The 22,654-nt window shown below is 42.9% G+C and overlaps 1 protein-coding gene across 1 annotated transcript in view; it reads right to left on the minus strand.

The window, feature by feature from the left end:
• Positions 1-8,543: 8,543 nt before the first annotated feature.
• The window catches only part of unc5ca (unc-5 netrin receptor Ca), a 367,477-nt gene continuing 353,366 nt past the window's right edge, over positions 8,544-22,654 (minus strand). Inside the window, 3 exon segments of the mRNA XM_029637116.2 lie at positions 8,544-11,116; positions 11,119-11,249; positions 13,822-14,003. Of these exon segments, the coding sequence (XP_029492976.2) occupies positions 11,091-11,116; positions 11,119-11,249; positions 13,822-14,003 (339 nt within the window). The 3' untranslated portion in view covers positions 8,544-11,090.

Raw genomic sequence — 22,654 nt, forward strand, 5'->3', positions numbered from 1 at the left:
CCAGCACCATTGTTGTTAGTAAGAAAGGGGAATAGTTAGCCCACCCATCAGTCCATGGCCAGCACCAGTGTTGTTAGTTAGAAAGGGGAATAGTTAGCCCACCCATCAGTCCATGGCCAGCACCAGTGTTGTTAGTTAGAAAGGGGAATAGTTAGCCCACCCATCAGTCCATGGCCAGCACCAGTGGTGTTAGTAAGAAAGGGGAATAGTTAGCCCACCCATCAGTCCATGGCCAGCACCAGTGCTGTTAGTAAGAAAGGGGAATAGTTAGCCCACCCATCAGTCCATGGCCAGCACCAGTGCTGTTAGTTAGAAAGGGGAATAGTTAGCCCACCCATCAGTCCATGGCCAGCACCAGTGCTGTTAGTAAGAAAGAAGGACGGCTCAATCAGGTTATGTGCGGAATACAGAAGGTTACACGGAAAACAAAGATGCTTATCCACTTCCTAGGATTGACGAGACCTTGGAGTCGCTTGCCGGTGCTCAGTGGTTTTCCACTTTAGACTTAACCAGTGGGTACTGGCAAGTGGAGGGTACTGGCAAGTGGAGGGTACTGGCAAGTGGAGGGTACTGGCAAGTGGAGGGTACTGGCAAGTCGAGGGTACTGGCAAGTCGAGGGTACTGGCAAGTCGAGGTTACTGGCAAGTCGAGGTTACTGGCAAGTCGAGGGTACTGGCAAGTCGAGGGTACTGGCAAGTCGAGGGTACTCGAGGGTACTGGCAAGTCGAGGGTACTGGCAAGTCGAGGTATACACCGAGGATCATTGCGAAACTGCTTCTGAGACAAAGAGAGGGCTTTTCAAATTCCAGGCCATGGGGTTTGGGTTGACAAATGCACCAAGCATCTTCCAGCGTCTCATGGACCTGGTTTTGGCTGATTTACAGTGAACAACATGCTTGGTGTACTTAGATGACATCATGGTGTTTGGTCGTACATTCAAAGAACATGTGAAGTGTTTAGACAAGGTTTTCAGCAGACTGGAGCAAGCAGGAGTTAAGGTGAAGCCATCTGAGTGCCATTTGTTCAGGTCGCAGGTGAGCTACCTGGGACACATCCTCTCGGCTGGTCCACTGACCCCATGAAAACAGAGACAGTCAGGTCATGGCCTAGCCCCAACTTGCTGACAGAAGCAAGAAGCTTTTCTAGGCCTGGCGTCACACTACAGGAGGTTCATAACAGATTTTGCCGCTATGACGGAGCCTTTGTGCAGATTGGGGGAAATGTTTGAGTGGAACGCAGTGTGTCAAGTGGCCTTTAAGTAATTCAAGTAAAAACTTACCACATCCTCCACACTGGCCAGACCCAAATTTAGATTTCATAATGGATACTGATGCATGTCGCACAGGCATAGGGGCAGTCCTCTCCCAGAAACATGAGGGTAGAGAGCCAGTCAGGCACTGTCAAAACAGGAGGGGAAGTATTCAACTACCAAGAAGGAGCTTCTTGATGTAGTAGTGTTTCTTAAACACATCAGACACTTTTAGCTGGAGAGGACATTTCTACTGGGAAATGATCACAGCTCACTGAGGTGGCTGAGTAACTTCAAACAACCTGAGGAACAGTTGACTAGATGGCTAGAGATACTGGATCAGTTTGACTATGATATTGTCCAGAGGCTAGAGATACTGGATCAGTTTGACTATGATATTGTCCAGAGGCTAGAGATACAGGATCAGTTTGACTATGATATTGTCCAGAGGCCAGAGAGACTGGATCAGTTTGACTATGATATTGTCCAGAGGCTAGAGATACTGGATCAGTTTGACTATGATATTGTCCAGAGGCTAGAGATACTGGATCAGTTTGACTATGATATTGTCCAGAGGCCAGAGAGACTGCACAGTAATGCAGATGGTAAGTCACATCCACACACACACACACACACACACACACACACACACACACACACACACACACACACACACACACACACACACACACACACACACACAGAGAGAGAGAGTGTGAACACAGCCGTCTCACAGGAGGCCACTGTCAATCTGAGAGCCATCGTAAACAAGCCTTAGGATGTCACTATTGAGCCTGCAGTTGGAGCTCAAATGAGCCAGGCAGTACCCAAAAATGCAGCTTTCCTTTGGAAGGACAGGATAGACACCCAATGGTCTCCTAGTTAAAGAAATGACAAAAAGAGTGTAAAGCAGAGCTCCCTGTGGGGTTGCAATCAGAGCCAAAGTTCAGGCCTTTCAAACAAGTGTGGGGGTCATTAGGAACTACCTGCCCTCCAGGACACCTACACCACCCGATGTCACAGGAAGGCCATAAAGATCATCAAGGACAACAACCACCCAAGCCACTACCTGTTCACCCCGCTATCATCCAGAAGGCGAGGTCAGTACAGGTGCATCAAAGCTGGGACCGAGAGACTGAAAAACAGCTTCTATCTCAAGGCCATCAGACTGTTAAACAGCCAACACTAACATTGAGTGGCTGCTGCCAACACACTGACTCAACTCCAGCCACTTTAATAATGGGAATTGATGGGAATTGATGCAAAATATATCACTAGCCACTTTAAACAATGCTACCTAATATAATGTTTACATACCCTGCATTATTTATCTCATATGTATACGTATATACTGTACTCTATATAATCTACTGCATCTTTATGTAATACATGTATCCCTAACCACTTTAAACTATGCCACTTTGTTTACATATTCATCTCATATGTATATACTGTACTCGATACCATCTACTGCATCTTTATGTAATACATGTATCACTAGCCACTTTAACTATGCCACTTTGTTTACATACTCATCTCATATGTATATACTGTACTCGATACCATCTACTGCATCTTTATGTAATACATGTATCACTAGCCACTTTAAACTATGCCACTTTGTTTACATACCCTACATTACTCATCTCATATGTATATACTGTACTCGATACCATCTACTGCATCTTGCCTATGCCGTTCTGTACCATCACTCATTCATATATCTTTATGTACATATTCTTTATCCCTTTACACTTGTGTGTATAAGGTAGTAGTTTTGGAATTGTTAGCTAGATTACTCGTTGGTTATTACTGCATTGTCGGAACTAGAAGCCCAAGCATTTCGCTACACACGCATTAACATCTGCTAACCATGTGTATGTGACAAATACAATTTGATTTGATTTGATTACATGTGAAGAATGGGGTGTTATTCCTTGAGAGTCAAAACTATGAGACAGATGACACCATCTGGAGAGGGGTGGTACCAAATGAGCTTGTTCATGAGGTACTTGCCTTCAACCACAATGATAGAACAGGAGGCCATTTAGGAGTAGGAAAACTCACCAGTATAATCAGAGCAAGATTTTATTGGCCAGGTTAGCAGAGAGCCATAAAGCAGTGTTGTAAGGGCTGTGTCGCGTGCGCTGCGTATATGTTACAGGGTCCAGCCCCCAGACCACCCATGAAAAGTTATGTCACAGGCCACCATTTTGAGAGACAAAATGGGTCCATTTACAGAGATGGGACGAGGTAATTATGGTAGTGGTAGTGTCAGATAACTTTACTAGGTGGTCAGAGGCATATGCCATGCCCAATCAGGAAGCAGTAATAGTGGGCAAGAAACTAGTAGAGGAATTTGTGTTGAAGCTAGGCATTCCTCTCTCTATCCAGAGAGAAAGAGATGTCATAGAGAGATGTGTAATCTTTTACAAATGAACAAAACCCAAACCTCTCCATACCACCCACAATCAAATGGTTTAGTGGAAAGAATGAACAGAACTCTAATCAATATGATGTCATCTTTTGTTGATGACAATCAAATAAATTGGGATGAGATACTCCCATATGTGATGTTGGCATACAGGAGTAGCGTTCACTCTTTGGGGCTCCTGAGTGCCGCAGCTGTCTAAGGCACTGCATCTCAGTGCTAGAGGTGTCACTACAGACCCTGGTTCGATCCCGGGCTGTATCACAATCGGCAGTGATTGGGAGTCCCATAGGGCGGCGCACAATTGGCCCAGCGTCGTGGGGAGGGTTTGGCCGGGCTAGGACGTCATTGCAAAATACTAATTTGTTCCTAACTGACTTGCCTAGTTAAATAAAAGTTAAATAAAAAAATATATATATTCCACGGGGTTCACACCATACATGGTGCTTTTCAGTACTGAAATGACATTACCAGTTCATGTGGTTCTGGAAACTTTATGTGTCTCAGTATGTGCAAAAGGTGCAAGGGTATTTAAGCACTGTAAGGGAAGCTGTAAAGAGAAATCACATAAAAGCCACATGTAAACAAAAGCAATACATTGATCTCAAGGTGACACCCCAGAGGTATGAGGAAAATGAATATGTGTGGCTTAGAGACTACCACAGGGGATCACTCAAACTGAGACAGAAATTCAAGTGTCCTTTCAAAATTGAAAAGAAACTGTCAGAGGTGCTGTATGAAGAAATACAGTGTAATGGACCTTATCATGCTTATCATGCTTATCATGTACACTACAACAGGCTCAAACCTTACTTGGGTTTGTTTCAAAGCATGAGGTCACTGGCACGGGACAAGAGACTGAGTTGAGCACTGACTCATTTGTGCCTAGTCAGACACACTACCCCTTCAAGAGAAGGGTGGGGGACATTGTGAGACTGTGGGTTCCAAAGGATGTTAATGTCTCAGTGGAATGGGAACTGGACACTGTCAGGAATGAAAGCTCAGTTGAAGACACAGAGACTCTTACAAAGCAAATGGACGTGAACACTGAGTTTCCCTGTGCACCTGGAAGAGAAAGGGTCTCCTTTGAGACGGGTCTAGCACCTGAGTCAATTACAGCGGAAGATCACAGGGGGGTAGAACCCAAATAAAGTCGGAAGTTTACATACACTTAGGTTGGAGTCATTAAAACTTGTTTTTCAACCACTCCACAAATTTCTTGTTAACAAACTATAACTTTGGAAAGTCGGTTAGGACATCTACTTTGTGCGTGACACAAGCAATTTTTCCAACAATTGTTTACAGACAGATTATTTCACTTATAATTCACTGTATCACAATTCCAGTGGGTCAGAAGTTTACATACACTATGTTGACGGTGCCTTAAAACAGCTTGTAAAATTCCAGAAAATTATGTCATGGCTTTAGAAGCTTCTGATAGGCTAATTGACTTCATTTGAGTCAATTGGAGGTGTACATGTTGTGGAGGTGCTTTTCTGCAGGAGGGACTGGTACACTTCACAAGCATTGTTCTGAGGTTGTTGCAAAATGGCTTAAGGATAACAAAGTCAAGGTATTGGCGTTGCCATCACAAAGCCCTGACCTCAATCCTATAGAAAATCTGTGGGCAGAATTGAACAAGTCAAGCAAGGAGGCCTACAAATCTAAGCCTCCTTGTGCGAGCAAGGAGGCCCACAAATCTGACTCAGTTACACCAGCTCTGTCAGGAGGAATGGGCCAAAATCCACATAACTTATTGTGGGATGCTTGTGGAAGGCTACCCGAAACGTTTGACCCAAGTTAAACAATTTAAATGCAATGCTACCAAATATTAATTGAGTTTATGTAGACTTATGACCAACTGGGAGGGAATGTGATGAAAGAAATAAAAGCTGAAATAAATAATTCTCTCCATTTTTATTCTGACATTTCACATTCAATATTTACTAGGATTAAATGTCAGGGATTGTGAAAAACTGAGTTTAAATGTATTTGGCTAAGGTGTATGTAAACTTCCGACTTCAACTGTATTAGGAGGCCTGTTTGGTCAATGCATCCTGAATGCGTTTGGTTACTGTACACATCTCAGAGGGTATTTTATGTGTGTTTATCCAGATGATTGGGGGGGCATGCTGAGTTCTTGGGAAGGCTTTGTGCTGCCAGTCAGTGCTGGGGAGCACTGTCTGTTCATCCAAATAAAATACAACTTGATTATTTCATGGAAAATCAGTGTCCTAGACTGTTTACACTAGTCAATAAACTGCATGTGAGTTTTGGTGGCCTTACAGGTTCATTACAATATACAGCAACACCTACTCAATAGTCTCTTTAGATGTTATATCCCTGCATTGCTACTGCTGTATCATCAAATGAATGATCTAAGTGATTTTTAAGGCTACTTATATTAATATGGGCATTTTTTGTACCTTTCCTGGGTAACTTATCAGAGATAGATAGAATATAAAACAATAATTATATTTTAAAAAAAACAAAGCATGACAAAGACATTGTCTAATAGAGTCAGGCACTTGTGAGTGTCAGTTGGTGTATGTGTGTGTTTTGTATTTGTATTAATGATGGATCCCCATTAGTTCCTGCCAAGGCAGCAGCTACTCTTCCTGGGGTTTATTATGGATCCCCATTAGTTCCTGCCAGGGCAGCAGCTACTCTTCCTGGGGTTTATTATGGATCCCCATTAGTTCCTGCCAAGGCAGCAGCTACTCTTCCTGGGGTTTATTATGGATCCCCATTAGTTCCTGCCAGGGCAGCAGCTACTCTTCCTGGGGTTTATTATGTATCCCCATTAGTTCCTGCCAAGGCAGCAGCTACTCTTCCTGGGGTTTATTATGGATCCCCATTAGTTCCTGCCAAGGCAGCAGCTACTCTTCCTGGGGTTTATTATGGATCCCCATTAGTTCCTGCCAAGGCAGCTACTCTTCCTGGGGTTTATTATGTATCCCCATTAGTTCCTGCCAAGGCAGCAGCTACTCTTCCTGGGGTTTATTATGGATCCCCATTAGTTCCTGCCAAGGCAGCAGCTACTCTTCCTGGGGTTTATTATGGATCCCCATTAGTTCCTGCCAAGGCAGCAGCTACTCTTCCTGGGGTTTATTATGGATCCCCATTAGTTCCTGCCAGGGCAGCAGCTACTCTTCCTGGGGTTTATTATGTATCCCCATTAGTTCCTGCCAAGGCAGCAGCTACTCTTCCTGGGGTTTATTATGTATCCCCATTAGTTCCTGCCAAGGCAGCAGCTACTCTTCCTGGGGTTTATTATGTATCCCCATTAGTTCCTGCCAAGGCAGCAGCTACTCTTCCTGGGGTTTATTATGTATCCCCATTAGTTCCTGCCAAGGCAGCAGCTATTCTTCCTGGGGTTTATTATGGATCCCCATTAGTTCCTGCCAAGGCAGCAGCTATTCTTCCTGGGGTTTATTATGGATCCCCATTAGTTTCTGCCAAGGCAGCAGCTACTCTTCCTGGGGTTTATTATGGATCCCCATTAGTTCCTGCCAAGGCAGCAGCTATTCTTTCTGGGGTCCAAATACATTAAGGCACTTAAATCAAATCACACAAAAAAGATAAAACAGTACATCATACAACCATTAAAAACTTTGTGGATGGAGCCTCCCGAGTGGCGCAGCGGTCTAAGACACTGCATCGTAGCAGCGAACTGTGTTGCTACAGATGCTGATTTGAGACCCGTGCCGGCCGCGACCAGGAGACCCATGAGGCGATGCACAATTGGCCAAGTGTCGCCTGAGTTAGGGGAGGGTTTGGCCGGCAGGGATGTCCTTGTCCCATCGCGTTGTAGTGACTCCTTTGGCAGGCCAGGCACATGCACACTGACAAGGTCACCAGGTGTATGGTGTTTCCTTTGACACAAAATGTTTTTTTGTGGATGAGTATAATTTGTATGTATAAAATGTAATTTAATAATATTTAAAATGACTAAATCAGTTAATTTTGTATACATTTATTTAAATTTGCATCGGGCCGCTTCTAGGGGGATTCTGGTAAGATGCTGGCAAAGTCGGCTGAATTCCGATTGATGGAAATGGCCTTGATGTACTTGGGCCAATTCTGGGCAGTCCTTCTGGGCCGATTCAATCAGTTCCGGCCCCCCGGAAGAGGGACGCTTCTGGGCCGATTCCTCATTGCTAGCAGGGTACTTTGTCCAACCTTACAAAACCTCCTAAAGAAATGTGAAGGCATCACTGGGGATCCTTCTCACTCTACCGTTATCTCTCTCTCTCTCTCTCTCTCTCTCTCTCTCTACACTGTCTCTCCTCAGTTTACAAGAGGAGGGAGAAGGGGGCAGACATTTTGTCGGTAATCTACAATATCCCCTCTATTATTCAAAGGTACATCTGAGGTACTGTCATTGTAGTAGAGTTAGACATGGAGAACAGGTTGTTGTGGTTGAATTGTGCACAGAATGAGTGCCTGCCCTGCTTTTCCTCAGTGCTCTGTGCCTTATTAGGCCTGTGCCATTTTAGGCCTGTGCATTTTTAGGCCTGTAAAGAGGTATGTTGATGAGACAGAGACTAACCAATGTGCTAGGCTTAATACTCCCCCAATAAAACAGTTCCAAACTCCTGATGCCTTATCTACTGTTGTGGCTGATTTTCTGATGCATATTCAAGTTTAAAGCGAGACGTGTGCAGAGTTCATATTCGCATTGTAATATGTTACTGAACACCGGGCAATTTGGCTTACTTCAATGAAGTGTTTGGCCTAATGTAGGACTGACTCTAGCTCTGGTCCATGGCGTTAGGTCCAGGGCACATTCCTCCACTAATAATATTAGTGGACCAGAGCTAGACTAGCTCATGCATTAACATAAGACCACATCAGTACTCATTTTCAGCATTGCTTATAAATATAATTTATTAACAGTCTTAAAAATTCTTTCTTACACTTTGTACAGAAACTGAGGAGATGCAAGCATTTTGGGAGAGTCAGCGGCGGCGTCATGAAGCCAAACTAGAGTGGACGACAACCTCACTACACTAACACAAATTATATCATTAATCATTTTTAATCAGATAATAAAATAAAATGCACTTACTAGCACAGCTCTATTAATATCATTTGTTTGTAAAGGATGCCAAGTTTGCATAGTAGACACAGCTTTTACCAAAAACAAAATAAACCAAACTGGTAAACATACAAACTAGTATCTAACTGTACTGCTCTTTTTATATACTGTACTGAAACAGCCAAAAATGTATTTGACAGTGGTATTCTGTACATCATAAAACATTTACATACTTTGATATCTTCTAACGCAGGCTGTCACATTAACATCCCTGTGTTGTATATTTCACTTCGTTGGTCAACATGCACTCTTTTCTTTCTTCATGAAAAAATATCCCTCTTTAATTCTTTCAGCATTCACCCTGTTAATACGTTGTGGAACATGTGGCCATATGTGGCAACTTAATGCGTTGTGGAACATGTGGCCATATGTGGCAACTTAATGCGTGGTGGAACATGTGGCCATATGTGGCAACTTAATGCGTGGTGGAACATGTGGCAACTTAATGCGTTGTGGAACATGTGGCAACGTGGACATTTTGAAACAGGCTTTTCAAACCATGATCCTCTGCGTCCCTGTAGTCCACGTATTCACGGTTCAGTTTGTTATTGGCTTCTATTTTACCTTCCTGAAAACTTTGTCTACGCTATTAGCTGAGCAGGTTCTCCACATCTACACAAACAGCTTAATGTGCAGCTTTGTCTTCCATTCTAAAGTGTTGTTTTGAGCCCCACATTATGACAGTGAAGAAATGCATACTGTAAGTATCGTAATACGATGTGGGACAGACTATTATCGAACACCTATATTGATATTGAAAGTTGTATGTAGTCATTGCATGTATTTGATCCTATAGCCTGGTCCCCAGATCTTTGTATGCTATCAAATCAACTCATTGTCATGCCAAACTAGTTATTCTATGGTAAAGATTTTTATTTTCTTTGAAACCAAAATCAAACTCCTCTTTTGAATGACATCAAGTGAGATAATGAAGGACAGAATGTAGAAAATAGCTAGTCAAATAGCCATTGCCATTATTCTACTATGTACCTGTATAAGTTGGGAAAATAAGGCAGTCCAACTTAATGCAACTGAGGCTTTTATGTCCACAATTCATTGCATCTTTTCTCCATATTACCGTATTGGCCTCTCCGCTCTGGTCTCAGATCAGTTTGATATGGTGTAACTCAAGAGCAAAAACAGGCAGTCCCACCCGCTCCAGGGTGACGTTTCCTCTAGGTACAGCTTTGACTCCTCCAATCATAACCTTAAACATTAGTCGGGGAAATGTAAAACTGACCCAAGATCAGTGTCTAGGGGTAACTTCACCGTACTCCAGTCCCCACCCACACCCACTTTATTCTCTATCAGTAAGACCCAGATATGCTTGACCTCAATAATTCTCTGCACATTTATCCCCAACAAAAGCGGCCAGTGCTCAAATGCACAGTTGTTCTGCAAAATAGGCCATTTCGGACAACAAAGCTAATGTGTTAGCTAGCCCCCTCCCTACAGTTCACAGCTCTAACTGAAAATAAATCACAATACAAATGAAAATGATTAACAATAAAGCAATATTATAATGCCATTAGAATGTACTTGTTATTCATGTATTTACACGGTTCAGACACGATTATAAGATAGATGTTGTTATTTTTCCAAAGGCCACAGGATGGCGCTAGAGATCAACAAAACCACAACGAAACAAATTAGACAAAAGGGTAGCAAGACATAAGAGTTTCTTCACCACACCTTGAATCCTGAAATTAAAATCATGATTAAACATATTTAGGGAAATCAACACAAGCTAAATGTAATCAACAGAACCAATGTATGGGGAGTATTGGTGGTGCGGATAAAATGGACTGCATTCGGTTCTCCATATCGCATAACTACATTATTCCAAGGACTCCACTTCAATACTCGTCCCTTTTCGCTTCCTGTCTGTCTCCCTATTCTGACTGAGCGACAGTCACTGAGTAGCCTACATACGTTAGTAAAGTCTGAAGTAGGAAATCATCCACATATATGGACAGCAGAATAGACCGTTTCCTAGGAAACTGTATAAAGAAAAGCAGACTGTACCAAGGAACGCACAGCCAAGGATAACAATGGGATCTCCAGGATTTGTTTTCTTTCTGTTGTCCCCCAATACAAAATAATCACAGCAAAGAGAACGACTCGGATCACACATCAACAACAAGGTCTTTTTGCTCACTAATTTCTCCCACACACACGTGTTTTTTTTGTCCTGCCCATTGCCATGGGTGACAGTCAAGACATTGTCTGTCTGTGCGTTGGTCTGTTTGTGTCCGTCGGTGTCTGTGACTCAGACACACTCAGATGGACCCTGGTCCGGTCCTCGGGTGTCAGTGCTCCGTCGTCATGGGACCAGGCTGTCGTGGCGACCCATCTCCTCCAGCACGGCGGCCAGTCTGTTGAGGTTCCCGTCTGGGAAGTGTTGGGCCTCCCACAGGTCCAAGATCACCCCTGTGGGACTGGACTTGGTGGCAAAATAGTTCAGATACCTGAGAGACAACAAGAGACACCTTTGTGGTAAAAAAACAGGGTCGCGTTCATGTCCAACACCATAATGCAACACCATAATGCAGCCATCTTTAGAGCAGTTCTCTCTCCACCCCTCTGCTTAAGGATGAGGCTGCTCCTGCTTAGACGTTAACTAACTTAAGGATGAAGATGTTCCTGCTTAGACGTGAAATAAATTCAGCATGAGGATGCTCCTGCTTAGATGTGAACTAACTTAAGGATGAGGATGCTCCTGCTTAGATGTGAACTAACTTAAGGATGAGGATGCTCCTGCTTAGATGTGAACTAACTTAAGGATGAGGATGCTCCTGCTTAGATGTGAACTAACTTAAGGATGAGGATGCTCCTGCTTAGATGTGAACTAACTTAAGGATGAGGATGCTCCTGCTTAGATGTGAACTAACTTAAGGTTGAGGAATGTCCTGCTTAGATGTGAACTAAATTCAGGATGAGGCTGCTCCTGCTTAGACGTGACTAACTTGATGAGGCTGCTCCTGCTTAGATGTGAACTAAATGAATGATGAGGAGGAGGATGCTTAGACGTGAAATAAATTCAGGATGAGGCTGCTCCTGCTTAGATGTGAACTAAATTAAGGATGAGGCTGCTCCTGCTTAGACGTGACTAACTTGATGAGGCTGCTCCTGCTTAGATGTGAACTAACTTAAGGATGAGGAGGAGGTTGCTTAAATGTGAACAAACTTAAGCAGCCTCTGCCTTCCCCCCCAGTGTCAGAGAGGAGGGGGGAGAGGCTTGAGGAGGGGGGAGAGGCTTGCCTTTAGGACCCCGCTTCTGCCTGCTCTCCCTTCCTCCCTCCCTTCCTCATCTTCTGTTGCTCGCTTGTCTCACTCTCTCCATCCACTTGTGTGTTAGCTGTCTTAATCTAAAAATGTATCTTGGTGATAAACATGGGTCTATGTCTGATGTCTTGCTAACCACTGCTTCTTATTGGATTAACCCACTCGAGGACAGTCATAGCTTGCCTACATAGGCAAGGGTCACCACAATTATGGATGATGTAGGTGGTGAGGATGTGACATTGTGTATTTATAAGGTGGTGTGCAAGGGTGTAGGGTGAAGTTGCCCCTATACACTGATCTTGGGTCAGTTTTGCATTTCCCCCAATAAAGGTTACGGTTAGGATTGGGGGATGGGAAGCTTTATGTATGTACAGTGCCTTCAGAAAGTATTCATACCCCTTGACATATTCCACATTTTGTTGTTGTACAGCCTGAATTGAAATGTATTGAAAATGAAATCCAGAAATATATCATTTACATAAGTTTTCACACCTCTGTGTCAATATATGTTAGAATCACCTGCAATTACAGCTGTGAGTCGTTGTCTTTATTAAGATCGTTACACACCTAGATTGTACAATATTTGCATATCATAATGTTTTTAATTCTTCAAGCTCTGTCTAGTTGTTAATCCTTTTTTTGAACAGACATTTTCAAGTCGTGCCAAAGATTTTCAAGCCGATTTAAGTCAAAACTCTAACTACGCCACTCAGGAACATTCAATGTTGTCTTGGTAAACAACTCCGGTGTATATTTGGTTATTGTCCTGATGAAAGGTGAATTTGTCCCCCAGTATCTGTTGGAAAGCAGATTGAACCAGGTTTCCCTCTAGGATTTTGCCTGTACTTAGCTCTATTCCGTTTCTTTTCATCCTAAAAAACTCCCTAGTCATTGCCGATAACAAGCATACCCATAACATGATGCAGCCACCACCATCCTTGAAAATATGAAGAGTGGTACTCAGTGATGTGTTGTGTTGGCTGTGATCCAAACATAACACTTTGTATTCAGGACATAAAGTTAATTTCTTTGCAATTTTACTTTAGTGCCTTAATGTAAACAGGATGCATGTTTTGGAATATTTGTATTCTATCCAGGCTTCCTTCTTTTCACTCTGTCATTTAGGTTAGTATTGTGGAGTAACAACTGATGATGGATCAACAACATTGTATTCTCCTGTATCTTTGTAGTCACTGAGTGTATTGATACACCATCCAAAGTGTAATTAATAACTCCACCCTGCTCAAATGGATATTCAATGTCTGCTTTCTTTATTGTTACCCATCTACCAATAGGTGCCGTTCTTTGCGAGGCTTTCAACCCTGTTTGTGGTTGAATCTGTGTTTGAAATTCACTGCTAGACTGAGGGACCTTACAGATTAGTGTATGTGTGTAGTACATAGATGAGATAGTCATTCAAAAATCAAGTTAAACACGATTATTGCACAAAGAGTGAGTCTATGCAACTTATGTGACTTTTAAGAAAATGTTTAATCCTGAACTTATTTAGGTTTGCTATAACAAAGGGGTTGAATATTTATTGACTCAAGACATTTCAGCTTTTCATTTTGAATTAATTTGTAAAAATTTTGAAGAACATAATTCCACGTTGACAATATGGGGTAGAGTAGGCCAGTGACAACATCTCAGTTTAATCCATTTTAAATTCAGGCTGCAACACAACAAAATGTGGAATAAGTCACGGGTGTGAATACTTCCTGAAGGCGCTGTATGTGCTGGGGTGTTCCCTCTGACCTGTCCAGGTTGAGTTTGTGGGCCAGCATCCTCCAGTCATTGGATCCTCTGGTCTGGGGCGCGTCAAGGCTGCCACAGAGCTTCTGTCTGATGGAGAGAGGGATACGGAAGGCGTTGAGCCCCACCAGGGTGGTGATGTTGCTAGCCGGGTCCATGAGAGACGTGTCGATGTTCTGGGTATCCTGAGATGGAGAACAGACAGATAGACAAACAAAGAGTGTTAGCTGTGTGATGACAGGGCTGGGGGGTCTTCTATGCTTTTGGGGACCTAATATCCCCCAACGTCCTCACAAGGATAGTTAAACAACATGTCCCCATGAAGATGAAGGTTATTTTAAGCTTAGGGGTTAGGTTTAGGGTTGCAATTAGGGTTTACTGGTTATCTTTAGGGTTAGCAGTTAGGTTTAGGGTTACGTGTTAAGGTTAGGTTAAGGTGATTGGGTTAGGTTTAGGGAAAATAGGATTTTGAATGGAAATACATTTTAGGTCTCCATGAGGATAGAAGAACAAAACGACTGCTTGTGTTTTAAGTTTACATTACTTTAGCAGACGCTCTTATCCAGAGAGACTTACAGTAGTGAATGCAGACATTTTCCTTTAGTAGACCCCCAGCGGGAATCAAACCCACAACCCTGGCGTTGCAAGCACCATGCACTACCAACTGAGACACAATGGACCACACTGTAACACTTCTCGTTGGTGGAAGGAGAGGAGGACCAAAATGCAGCGTGGTAAGTGTTCGTCATGTTTTAATTGAACACTACACAAAATAATAACGAAGAGAAAACGAAACAGTTCTGCCAGGCGAACGGACACTAAACTGAAATTAAAAACCCACAACCAAAATGGGGAAAACAGGCTACCTAAGTATGATTCTCAATCGGAGACAACGAACGACACCTGCCTCTGATTGAGAACCATACTAGGCCAAACACATAGAAATATAGCAACCTAGAAAAAAGAACATAGACAACCCACCCCAACTCACGCCCTGACCAACCTAACACAAAGACATAGACTACCCACCCCAACTCACGCCCTGACCAACCTAACACAAAGACATAGACTACCCACCCCAACTCACGCCCTGACCAACCTAACACAAAGACATAGACAACCCACCCCAACTCACGCCCTGACCAACCTAACACAAAGACATAGACTACCCACCCCAACTCACACCCTGACCAACCTAACACAAAGACATAGACTACCCACCCCAACTCACGCCCTGACCAACCTAACACAAAGACATAGACTACCCACCCCAACTCACGCCCTGACCAACCTAACACAAAGACATAGACTACCCACCCCAACTCACACCCTGACCAACCTAACACAAAGACATAGACTACCTACCCCAACTCACGCCCTGACCAACCTAACACAAAGACAAAGACTACCCACCCCAACTCACGCCCTGACCAACCTAACACAAAGACATAGACTACCCACCCCAACTCACGCCCTGACCAACCTAACACAAAGACATAGACTACCCACCCCAACTCACGCCCTGACCAACCTAACACAAAGACATAGACAACCCACCCCAACTCACGCCCTGACCAACCTAACACAAAGACATAGACTACCCACCCCAACTCACGACCAACCTAACACCTGACCAACCCAACACAAAGACATAGACTACCCACCCCAACTCACACCCTGACCAACCTAACACAAAGACATAGACTACCTACCCCAACTCACGCCCTGACCAACCTAACACAAAGACATAGACTACCCACCCGAACTCACGCCCTGACCAACCTAACACAAAGACATAAAAAAGGAACTAAGGTCAGAACGTGACACACATGGTATAGATCATCCAATGAAATGCAGGTTTCCACTCGACAATTAAATATAGGGGAAATAAAAATTTAAAAAAAAAAAAAAATGCAACAACAATAAGAAATTAAAGCTGCAAGCAGTGTTGCTGGGGTTCAGCTGTGTGCCAACTGTGAAACCATCAGGACAAATGGGTGACACTGCCCTAGGATGAATTACAGTACTTCTTACTAAGCTTGCCAAATATCAGAACTCAAAATCAAACCGATCATGCAATATGATTTGCTTTTGATGTATTTTGGACCATTTTTCAATGACGTTGACTACGTTAAAAGTCTTCTCCAGAACTGCTGAACCAGATTTGGTACACTATATATACAAAAGTATGTGAACACCCCTAAAATTAGTTCAAATTAGTGGATTCGGCAATTTCAGCCACACCCATTGCTGACAGTATAAAGAAACGTGCACACAGCGATGCAATCTCCATAGACAAACATTGGTAGTAGAATGGCCTTACTGAAGAACTCTGTGACTTTCAACATGGCACCGTCATAGGATGCCACCTTTCAAACAAGTCAGTTCGTCAAATTTCTGCACCTGCAAAAACTGGAAGTGCTGTTATTGTGAAGTGGAAACGTCTAGGAGCAACAACGGTAGGCCACACAAGCTCGCAGAACGAGCCCGCCGAGTGCTGAAGCGTGTAGCGCGTAAAAATCGTCTGTCCTCGGTTGCTTCACTCACTACAGAGTTCCAAACTGTGTCTGGAAGCAGCATCAGCACAATAACTGTTTGTCGGGAGCTTCTTGAAATGGGTTTCCATGGCCCGAGCAGCCACACACAAGCCTAAGATCACCATGTGCAACGCCAAGCTCCGGCTGGAGTGGTGTAAATGTGTAAAGATCAAGTGGAAATGCGTTCTCCAGAGTGATGAATCACGCTTTACCGTCTGGCATTCCAATGGACGAATCTGGGTTTGTCGGATGCCAGGAGAACGCTACCTACCCGAATACATGGTGCCGACTGTAAAGTTTGGTGGTGGAGGAATAATGGTCTGGGACAGTTTTTCATGGTTTGACTAGGCCCCTTAGTTCCAGTGAAGGGAAATCTTAACGCTACAGCCTAGAATGACGTTCTAGACGATTCCGTACTTCCAACTTTGTGGCAACCGTTTGGGGAAGGCCCTTTCCTGTTTCAACATGTCAATGCCCCAGTGCACAAAGCGAGGTCCATACAGAAATGGTTTATGTGGAAGAACTTGACTGGCCTGCACAGAGCCCTGACCTCAACCCCATCGAACACCTTTGGAATTAATTGGAACGTCGGTTGCGAGCCGAGCCCAATCACCCCACATCAGTGCCCGACCTCACTAATGTTCGTGGCTGAATGGAATGGAAGTCCCCGCAGCAATGCTTCAACATCTAGTGGAAAGCCTTCCCAGAAGAGTGGAGGCTGTTATAACTCCATATTAATGCCCATTATTTTGGACTGAGATGTTCGAAGAACAGGTGTTCGTTCACATATGAATGTTTTTTTTCTGCCCAACAGCGCCCCATTGTGGCCAACCTCAACCATATTTTACAGGTTAGCTATATCTTTGAGTCAGACAGATGAAGATACAGGTATATAAAAAATGTGCCTGTTATATCGTCACTGTGTGGTCGATATGAATGTGTTGGCATATGTTAAGCCTTGACACTGTTTATCCGTGACTGATTTATATGCATATATGTGACAGACCACACCCACCACACCCACGTGAATGTTTATTGGTCAGTTATGGCCATGGTGTTTGACGTACAAGTCTGGAGAATAGTGCATTTACAGACCTTGGTCCATAGATGCCATATATCAAGTTTTGCAAATATTGGTCATTCGGTGCCTACGGACAGAATGTCATTACTCTAGATCACACGGGGTGCGTGTCTGACCTTACAAAGTTAGCATTTTCAATCACTTGTTATACCACCAACCATGTGGCCAATCGGCATGGTATTGCATTAGAGGGTGTGCCCCTTGGGCCTTTATCAAGTTGCTATATTCGCATAGTCCTGGGCCTTTTCATCTCATGGAAATGGCAGAAAAAGGAACATAATAATAACAATAATGAACGGGAATAAATGCAATCGGGCTACGGCAGCTTCTCTGCTTCAACCTCTAATGATAAAAAAGACATGGCAGTAGAATATAATAAACATTTTAGCATTTAATATAGGAAGGCACAATTTATTGTCCAATATTTAGACATGTATCTGAGAAAGGGGGGGGGGGGCAAGTCCTTAAACTGTGCAATATTAGCAATAGTAAATCTGGTAGCAGCAGTTGTGATGTGTATGAAACATGAATGTATGTGTGTGTTTGTTTGTGTGTGTGTGTGTGAGTGAGTGAGTGCATACGTGCGTGCGTGCGAAGGTGTGTGAGTGTGTGTGGATGTGTGTGTGAGTGTGTATGGATGTGTGTGTGAGTGTGCTGGCTGATACTGTACTCAAACAGCAGGCGAATAGAAAAGCACCACAGCGGGCATTTCAAAGCAGGTGTAACGGATGTGAAACGGCTAGCTAGTTAGCAGTGTTCGCGCTAAATAGCGTTTCAATCGGTGACGTCACTTGCTCTGAGGCCTTGAAATAGTGGTTCCCCTTGCTCTGCAAGGGCCGCGGCTTTTGTGGAGCGATGGGTAACGATGCTTCAACTGTTGTTGATGTGTGCAGAGGGTCCTTGGTTTGCGCCCGGGTATAGGCGAGGGGACGGTCTAAAGTTATGCTGTTACACAGGGAATAATACATATGTTAAATAACTACCCTTGTGAACATGCTAGGGTGTCTCCTCCTCCTCCATCAGTTCCTGTCCAAAAATGGTGCCTGTTCTCCACTGAAGCCTCTCTATACTGCATCTGGCTGTTGTTCTCTCTCTCTCCCACACACTTACAAGTACACAAGCAAGCACGCACGCACGCACGCACGCACAAACAACATTGCATGTCTTTCTGGGAGGAATTGTCCCATAATTCCTGTGTTCATCTCAGTCGGCCACTCTGCCTGATTATAAATGCTTTTCCTGATGAATTCCAATAACAAAGAAAGAGAACCCGTCCCATAGCTCTGCTCTTTCCTCTAACTGCCAAAACAGCAATTCTACTAAAAAAGAAAAGGGATAATTGATATGAAATGGAAAATAAACTCTTGTTGATACAAATGATTTGTGTTACAAGTCTACTTAGCCCTTAGTGAAACAGCACTTCTTACACTGTCTGAAAGACAAGCAGATTGATCAAAATAGCTTTGTTTGATACCCGGCCTGGAGGGCTTTTACACAGCGACAGAAAAACAGGCACAAGTACGACAAAAGGGACGTTAACAGCAGACGGGGTCAAACTGTTCATTAAATAAATACAAATAAGTATCATTTGTTTTAGTTATTTGTAAACTCAGGTTCCCTTTACCTAATAGTAGGTTTTGTTGAAGATTTGATAACATTAAAATTAAAAAAATATGCAAACATTTGGAAAATCAGAAAGGAGGCAAATGCTTTTTCACGGCACTGTACAACCAACCCCTCATAGACACACTAACGGGCCCTCAACATAGATATTAAGTGTGTTGATGAATATACCCTCATCAACATATCAACTCTCGTCTCTCTACAGGTGGTGTCTGCTTATATGCTAGAATTTAGACTGACAAAGCATATGAAAAAAATACTATAGTATACTATGGTTGAAATAATGTAGTATTACTATATTGATATACTATAGTGTTTACTGTAGTATTTTTGTGGACATGACTGTAGGGTGGCAGGTAGCCTAGAGGTTAGAGCATTGGGCCTGGCATCGAAAGGTCGCTGGTGTGAATTCCAGACCCGGCAAGGTTAAAACTCTGTTGATGTGTCCTTGTGAAAGGAATTTAAATGTGCTCTACTATGTCTGAACAATATACCCTGTAAAACAACACAGTTCACTGCACCTATCCTTTGTATGTGACATTAAAAACATTGTTTTTCACTTGTATTTTATTTAGTATTCACTGTAGTGTTGTTGCAGACATGACTGTAGTGGTTAATCCTATAGTAAACTTCAGCAAAAACACTGGTCTGGTCAGGTTACCATTGACCACACTCCTACAAGAGACATCTCTCACACCCACCAGAGTGGGAGAGATCGAGAGCTATGGAGAACCTACCTTAGAACAGTAACATGCAATAAAGGGACTGTGGGACAATATGTTTCGTCAGCCAAAATGGTAGTAATGACGATAGATGGAATATGAAAATGAATGTCGTTTTTGTTATGTTATTAAAAGTTAAATGACAACGTTATAACAAAAACATTGCAACTTGAATATTTACCTGATGTTTGCATACGGTAAGTTGTGTGGAAAATGTCCAGATCAAAGAGAATGTTTTTGTAAAGATAAAATGTGAAGTCAGTTGTCTAAATTGGATCTGAGTAAAATCCAGACTTTGCCTCGTAACTAGTTCCGCCCAGAGAACTTGCCCTGAAGGCGGAAACGTCCATTTCTGATCCGAGGGTCTAAAACATGTGAGTTAAGAATAAACATCCTGACTAGGTGACCAAGCGCTGCAGCCAAGGTCTGAGTAGTCAACAACAACAAAACGCAACAACAGGTTCAACAAGATAAAGGAACCTTTTAACAATCTATGCTACCGATGAGTAGCTGAGTCTAAGAGGATGAATTCAAGCAGGACCACCTGGTTACCACTCTCCAAGGAATCGTGTCTACACTGCTTTCATTCCTACACTGGAGCCCTGAGCTACATGGCTGACTGTCCTCAGAAGACCCCCTTTCAGAACAAGGGTGAGGAAACCGACCACTACGAGAAAGGACACTGACATCGTGTCGACAATCAGAGAGTTACACCCGGTAACAACAGAGTTGTCGCCATTAGAGGAGAACTAGTAACTCGGTCCACGAGGAGATACCCCATCGGAGACCTTCGACACGTAATTACATCATTATGTTCTGACCCATAAGAGCAGCAGTTCAGGGCAAGGTTAGGGTTAAACTAAGCATAGTTTACAAATGTACCCAAGTGGCCCTCGCTATTCGTTGCCAGACCCACTGGCTCCAGGACATCTATAAGTCTATGCTAGGTAAAGCTCCACCTTTTCTCAGCTCATTGGTCACGATAACAACACCCACGCGTAGCACGCGCTGAATCAGGAGACTTATATTTCCCTCACTAACTTTAAACATCTGCTATCTGAGCAGCTAACCGATCGCTGCAGCTGTACATAGTCCATCTGTAAATAGCCCACTCAATCTACCTACCTCATTCCCAAATGGTTTTTATTTACTTTTCTGCTCTTTTGCACACCAGTATCTCTACTGGCACATCACCATCTGCTCATTTATCACTCCAATGTTAATCTGCTAAATTGAAATGACTTTGCTACTATGGCCTATTTATTGCCTACCTCCTCACGCCATTTGCACACACTGTATATAGACTTTCTTTTTTTCTATTGTGTTATTGACTGTACATTTGTTTATCCCATGTGTACCTCTGTGTTGTTGTTTGTGTCGCACTGCTATGCTTTACCTTGGCCAGGTCGCAGTTGTAAATGAGAACTTGTTCTCAACTAGCCTACCTGGTTAAATAAAGGTGAAACAAAAATAAAATAAAAAGACTGAAAAACAGCATCTATCTCAAAGCCACCCGACTGTTAAATAGCCATCACTAGCACATTAGAGGCTGCTGCCTATATACATAGACTTGAAATCCCTGGCCACTTGGAACACAGTCACTTTAATAATGTTTACACATCTTGTATTACTCATCTCATATGTATATACTGTATCCTATTCTACTGTATCTTAGTCTATTCCGCTCTGACATTGCTCATCTCATATGTATATACTGTATCCTATACTATTCTACTGTATCTTAGTCTATGCCGCTCTGACATTGCTCATCTCATATGTATATACTGTATACTATTCTACTGTATCTTAGTCTATTCCGCTCTGACATTGCTCATCTCATATGTATATACTGTATACTATACTATTCTACTGTATCTTAGTCTATTCCGCTCTGACATTGCTCATCTCATATGTATATACTGTATCCTATACTATTCTACTGTATCTTAGTCTATGCCGCTCTGACATTGCTCATCTCATATGTATATACTGTATCCTATACTATTCTACTGTATCTTAGTCTATTCCGCTCTGACATTGCTCATCTCATATGTATATACTGTATCCTATACTATTCTACTGTATCTTAGTCTATTCCGCTCTGACATTGCTCATCTCATATGTATATACTGTATCCTATACTATTCTACTGTATCTTAGTCTATTCCGCTCTGACATTGCTCATCTCATATGTATATACTGTATCCTATACTATTCTACTGTATCTTAGTCTATGCCGCTCTGACATTGCTCATCTCATATGTATATACTGTATCCTATACTATTCTACTGTATCTTAGTCTATTCCACTCTGATATTGCTCGTCCATATATTTATATATTCTTAATTCCATTCCTTTACTTAGATGTGTGTGTTATGTACATGTTGTGAAACTGTTAGATGTTACTTATTGCTACCCCCACAATAACATCTGCTAAACACGTGTATGTGACCAATACAATTTGATTTGATTTGAGATTACAATATTACTCCGAGTGTGGTATGGAGATGAGAATATTAGCCAGATAGTGGTATACAAATCTGGGTTCAAATACAGTTTTAAATCTCACAAATCCTTCAGCTGGGCTTGATTGAGCTTGCCTGGCACAATGGAACCAACCGGGTCGCAAGCACACAAGGAAACTCGTCTCATCCTGCACTCCAGGCAGCCTAAAGCAAACGTTTAATAAAGTATTCTAAATATTTAGGTCTGGAGTGTCTAGGTCTGGAGTGTCTAGGTCTGGAGTGTCTAGGTCTGGAGTGTACTCAGAGCTGGTCTAGGTCTGGAGTGTCTAGGTCTGGAGTGTAGGCAGAGCTGGTCTAGGTCTGGAGTGTAGTCAGAGATGGTCTAGGTTCTGGAGTGTCTAGGTCTG

Source organism: Oncorhynchus nerka, linkage group LG27, assembly GCF_034236695.1.
Source record: "Oncorhynchus nerka isolate Pitt River linkage group LG27, Oner_Uvic_2.0, whole genome shotgun sequence".
Classification (NCBI taxonomy): domain Eukaryota; kingdom Metazoa; phylum Chordata; class Actinopteri; order Salmoniformes; family Salmonidae; genus Oncorhynchus; species Oncorhynchus nerka.